We start from the raw sequence: 6058 nt of genomic DNA, 5'->3' as shown, positions 1-6058 counted from the left end.
GGTTCCCCTGTGGGTTTGGGGGGGTCCTCTGGGGCTTAGGGGTGTTTGGGGGCCCCCTGTGGGTTTGGGGGGGGTCTCCCCTGTGATTATGGGGGGGTTTAGGGATCCTTTGTGGGTTTGGGGGGTCCCTGGGCATGGGGAGGGTCCCTCATGGGTTTGGGGGGGCCCCTCCAGAGCTTAGGGGGGGTTTGGGGGGTCCCCTGTGGGTTTGGGGGTCCCTGGGCATGGGGAGGGTCCCTCATGGGTTTGGGGGGCCCTCCAGAGCTTAGGGGGGCTTTGGGGGTCCCCTGTGGGTTTGGGGGGTCCCCAGAGCTTAGGGGGGCTTTGGGGGTCCCCCGAGGGTGGGGAGGTGACCGTAGGAACTGGGGGGTCCCCAGGGGGGCTGGGTGGGACCTGTTGGGGGGTCCCAGGGGGTGCATTGGGGTGACCCCCCCCCCCCGTGTGTCCCCCCCCAGACGAGAGGGACGCGGTGCAGAAGAAAACCTTCACCAAGTGGGTGAACGCCCACCTGGCCCGGGCGGCCTGTCGCGTCGGGGACCTTTACAGCGACCTGAGGGACGGCTTCGTGCTCACCCGCCTGCTCGAGGTGCTCTCGGGGGAGAGCCTGGTGAGGGACACGGGGGGGTCGTCTTCATCATCTTCATCATCTTCATCATCTTCATCTTCAATCATCAACATCGTCGTCATCATTGTCATCATCATCATGAACGTCATCCTCACCCGCCTGCTCGAGGTGCTCTCGGGGGAGAGCCTGGTGAGGGGACACGGGGGGGGTCGTCTTCATCATCTTCATCATCATCATCATCGTCATCATCGTCATCGTCTTCATCATCACCCTTATCATCATCATCTTCATCATTGTTATCGTTATCGTCGTCATTGTCAACATCACCATCAACTTCAACGTCATCCTCACCCGCCTGCTCGAGGTGCTCTCAGGGGAGAGCCTGGTGAGGGCCACGGGGGGGTCATCTTCATCATCATCATCATCATCTTCATCATCTTCATCATCTTCATTGTCATCATCATCTTCATTATCATTGTTATCATTGTCGTCGTCATCGTCATCGTCAACATCATCATCATCATGAACGTCATCCTCACCCGCCTGCTCGAGGTGCTCTCGGGGGAGAACCTGGTGAGGGACACGGGGGGGGTCGTCTTCATCATCTTCATCATCTTCATCATCTTCATCATTATTGTCATCTTCATCATCGTCATCAACGTCGTCATCATCAATGTCAGCGTCGTCGTCATCATCATCATCAATGTCCTCACCTGCCTGCTCGAGGTGCTCTCGGGGGAGAGCCTGGTGAGGGACACGAGGGGGTCGTCTTCATCATCTTCATCTTCATCATCTTCATCATCTTCATCATCTTCATCATCATCCTTATCATCATCATCTTCATCATCATCATTGTTATCATTGTCGTCGTCATCATCAACATCAACGTCATCCTCACCCGCCTGCTCGAGGTGCTCTCAGGGGAGAGCCTGGTGAGGGACACGGGGGGGTCGTCTTCATCATCGTCATCATCATCGTCGGCATCTTCGTCTTCATCTTCAATCATCAACATCGTCATCAATGTAGACTTCATCAATGTCATCCCCATCATCATCATCATCATTATTAATATTGTCATTATCATCGTCAACGTTGTCATTGTCATCGTCGTCATCATCATCAAATCAACATCATCATCAAGTCAACGTGAACATCATCATCATCAGATCAACATCATCATCATCATCAACAAAAACATCATCATCATCAAATCAACATCATCATCAACATGAACGTCATCATCATCATCATCAAATCAACTTCATCATCATCTTCATCATCAAATCAACATCATCATCATCTTCATCATCATCAAATCAACTTTGTCATCATCAACATAAACATCATCATCATCAAGTCAACATAAACATCATCATCATGATCATCATCAAATCAACTTCATCATCATCATCATCAAACCAACGTCAACATTAACATTGTCGTTATCAACGTCATCATCCAATCAACATCATCATCATCATCAACGTGAACATCATCATCGTCATCAAGTCAACAAAAACATCATCATCATCAAATCAACTTCATCATCTTCATCATCATCAAATCAACTTCGTCATCATCAACATAAACATCATCATCATCAATATGAACATCATCATCATCAAGTCAACATGAACATCATCATCATCATCGAACCAACTTCATCATCATCTTCATCATCATCAAATCAACTTCATCATCATCATCATCAAATCAACGTCAACATTAACATTGTCGTTATCAATGTCATCATCCAATCAACATCATCATCATCATCATCATCAAACCGTCAACATTAACATTGTCATCATCAACATCATCATCCAATCAACATCATCATCATCATCATCAAATCAACGTCAACATTAACATTGTCGTCATCAACGTCATCATCCAATCAACATCATCATCATCATCATCATCAACCTTGTCATCATCAACTTCATCATCCAATCAACATCATCATCATCATCAACCCAACATCAACATTAACATTGTCGTTATCAACGTCATCATCCAATCAACATCATCATCATCATCATCAAATCAACATCATCATCATCATCATCATCAAATCAACATCATCATCATCATCATCATCAAATCAACTTCGTCATCATCAACATAAACATCATCATCATCAATCAATATGAACATCATCATCATCAAGTCAACATAAACATCATCATCATCATCATCATCAAATCAACTTCATCATCATCATCATCATCAAATCAACGTCAACATTAACATTGTCATCCAATCAACATCGTCATTATCACCAAACCAACATCAACATTAACATTGTCATCATCAACATCATCATCCAATCAACATCATCATCATCATCATCAACCTTGTCATCATCATCATCATCATCATCAAATTCCTCGTTCACAACATCATCGCTGTCACCCAATCCCCGTCGCCGTCCCGGCGGCGGGGCCGTCGCGGGCGCTCTCCGAGGTCGGGGGTGTCGGTGTCGCCGGCAGCCCAAGCCCACGCGGGGCCGGATGCGGATCCACTCTCTGGAGAACGTGGACAAGGCGCTGCAGTTCCTGAAGGAGCAGCGGGTGCACCTGGAGAACGTGGGCTCCCACGACATCGTGGACGGCAACCACCGCCTCACCCTCGGCCTCATCTGGACCATCATCCTGCGCTTCCAGGTGCGGCCACGCCGGGGGGCACCGGGGCCACCTCCGGGGGCGGGTGGGGCTGCAGGGCGTGGGGGGGGGGATGGGGATGGGGATGGGGGTGATGATGATGATGGTGGTGGTGGGAGATGATGGTGATGGTGGTGATGATGTTTGTGGTGATGACGATGATGGTGGTGATGATGGTGGTGGTGGTGGTGGTGGTGATGGTGGTGATGATGGTGGTGATGGTGGTGATGATGATGGTGGTGATGGGGGTGATGATGATGATGGTGGGATGAAGATGATGATGATAATGGTGATGATGATGGTGGGAGATGATGGTGATGATGGTGGGAGATGATGATGATGGTGATGATGATGTTTGTGGTGATGATGATGATGGTGGTGATGATGATGGTGGGAGAAGATGGTGATGGTGATGTTCATGGTGATGGTGATGGTGATGATGGTGGGAGATGATGGGGATGGTGGTGGGAGATGATGGTGGTGATGATGATGGTGGTGGTGATGATGGTGGGAGATGATGATGATGATGATGATGATGGTGGTGGTGATGATGGTGGGAGATGATGATGATGATGATGATGATGGTGGTGGTGATGATGGTGGGAGATGATGATGATGGTGGTGATGGTGATGGTGGGAGATGATGGTGATGATGGTGGTGATGATGATGTTTGTGGTGATGATGATGATGGTGGTGATGATGATGGTGGTGGTGGTGATGGTGATGATGATGGTGGTGATGATGATGGTGGTGATGATGATGCTCATGGTGATGATGATGGTGGTGATGATGGTGATGATGATGATGCTCATGGTGATGATGATGCTGCTCATGGTGATGATGATGATGATGATTCTGCTCATGGTGATGATGATGATGATGATTCTGCTCATGGTGATGATGATGCTGCTCATGGTGATGATGATGATGATGATTCTGCTCATGGTGATGATGCTGCTACTGCTGCTGCTCATGGTGATGATGATGATGCTGCTCATGATGATGATGATGATGCTCATGATGATGATGATGATGCTCATGGTGATGCTGCTGCTGCTGCTGCTGCTCATGGTGATGATGATGATGGTGATGGTGACGGTGATGACGGTGACGCCCTCCCCCAGATCCAGGTGATCAAAATCAAGACCGAGGACAACCGGGAGACGCGCTCGGCCAAGGACGCGCTGCTGCTCTGGTGCCAGATGAAGACGGCGGGGTGAGGCCTGGCCCCGGCCCGGGGGTGGGATGGACCCCCCTGGGGGTGGGATGGACCCTCCCGAGGGATGGAGACCCCCCCTGACCCCCCCATCCCCCACAGCTACCCCGAGGTCAACATCCAGAACTTCACCACCAGCTGGAGGGACGGGTTGGCCTTCAACGCCCTCATCCACCGGCACAGGTCTGGGGGGGACACCCCGGAGGGGTCACCACCTCCTCCTTGACCAGGGAGGGGTGGTGGGACCTCGTTGGGTTCCTCATTGACCAGGGAGGGGTGGTGGGACCTGGTTGGGTTCCTCCTTGGCCAGGGAGGGGTGGTGGGACCTGGTTGGGTTCCTCCTTGGCCAGGGAGGGGTGGTGGGACCTTGTTGGGTTCCTCATTGACCAGGGAGGGGTGGTGGGACCTCGTTGGGTTCCTCATTGACCAGGGAGGGGTGGTGGGACCTCGTTGGGTTCCTCATTGACTGGGGAGGGGTGGTGGGACCTTGTTGGGTTCCTCCTTGACCAGGGAGGGGTGGTGGGACCTCCTTGGGTTCCTCATTGACTGGGGAGGGGTGGTGGGACCTCCTCGTGGGTGGTGGGATCCCCTTGAGCTCCTTGTTGACCACGAAGGGGTGACGTGACCTCACTGAGCTCCTCGTTGACCACGAAGGCTTGGTGGAACCTCCTTGACCAGGGAGGGGTGGTGGGACCTCCTTGGGCTCCCCCTTGACCGCGGAGGCCTTTTAGAACCTCCTTGGCCAAGGAAGGGGGTGTCGAGGTGCCCTCGTCCCCCTCGTAGGCCGGATCTCGTCGACTTCCACAAGCTGACCAAGTCCAACGCCACCTACAACCTCCAGCAGGCCTTCAACACGGCCGAGCAGCACCTGGGGCTCAGCAAGCTGCTGGACCCCGAGGGTACGGACGGGTGGGGTGCGGGAAGGGTCCATCTGTCCATCCCTCCACCCCGGGTGGGGCATCTCCACCACCCGCCTCCGTTTTTGAAGAACATCTCGAGGTGGAGGGATCAGCCCGACGTCGGTGGGACCTGGCGGTCCTGGGGGGTGGTTGGGAGCCGGAGGGAAGGATTTTGGAGGGGGTGACCCTTTGCTGCCACCAGATGTGAACATGGAGGACCCCGATGAGAAGTCCATCATCACCTACGTGGTGTCCTTCTACCACTACTTCTCCAAGATGAAGGCGCTGGCGGTGGAGGGGAAGCGCATTGGGAAGGTGGGTCCTCGGTCCAGGGGGTTCCTCACCCTTTGCTCCATCGCTGGCCCATCCCTGGGTCCATCCCTGGGTCCATGGGATGTCCCATCCCTTGTTCTCTGTGGTGTCCCATCCCTTGGTCCATGGGACGTCCCATCCTTTGCTCCATGAGTTGTCCATCCCTTGATTCGTCCCTTGGTCCATCTCTCTGTGGTGTTCCCCATCCCTAATTCCATGGGAAGTCTCATCCCTTGCTCCATCCCTCCATGGTGTTCCCCATCCCTGATTCCATGGGATGTCCCATCTTTTGATCCATGGGATGTCCCATCCCTTGGTCCATCCCTCAGTCCATCCCTGATTCCATGGGTTGTCCCATCCTTCAGTCCATCCCTGTCTCCATGGGATGTCCCATCCCTTGCT

The 6058-nt window shown here is 52.4% G+C and overlaps 1 protein-coding gene across 1 annotated transcript in view; it reads left to right on the top strand.

Moving 5' to 3' along the window:
• Positions 1-455: 455 nt before the first annotated feature.
• LOC127466118 (spectrin beta chain, non-erythrocytic 4-like) overlaps positions 456-6058 on the top strand; it is a gene marked incomplete at both ends in the record, with an annotated part of 30957 nt that continues 25354 nt past the window's right edge. Inside the window, 6 exons of the mRNA XM_051776725.1 lie at positions 456-607; positions 3058-3231; positions 4354-4445; positions 4548-4628; positions 5229-5344; positions 5547-5659. Of these exons, the coding sequence (XP_051632685.1) occupies positions 456-607; positions 3058-3231; positions 4354-4445; positions 4548-4628; positions 5229-5344; positions 5547-5659 (728 nt within the window). The remainder of the gene's footprint in view (positions 608-3057; positions 3232-4353; positions 4446-4547; positions 4629-5228; positions 5345-5546; positions 5660-6058) is intronic.

Source organism: Manacus candei, unplaced genomic scaffold (genome assembly GCF_025592945.1).
Source record: "Manacus candei isolate 608988 ecotype Guabito, Panama unplaced genomic scaffold, ASM2559294v1 h1tg000608l, whole genome shotgun sequence".
Lineage (NCBI taxonomy): Eukaryota > Metazoa > Chordata > Aves > Passeriformes > Pipridae > Manacus > Manacus candei.
This window is presented reverse-complemented; position numbering and strand designations above follow the sequence as displayed.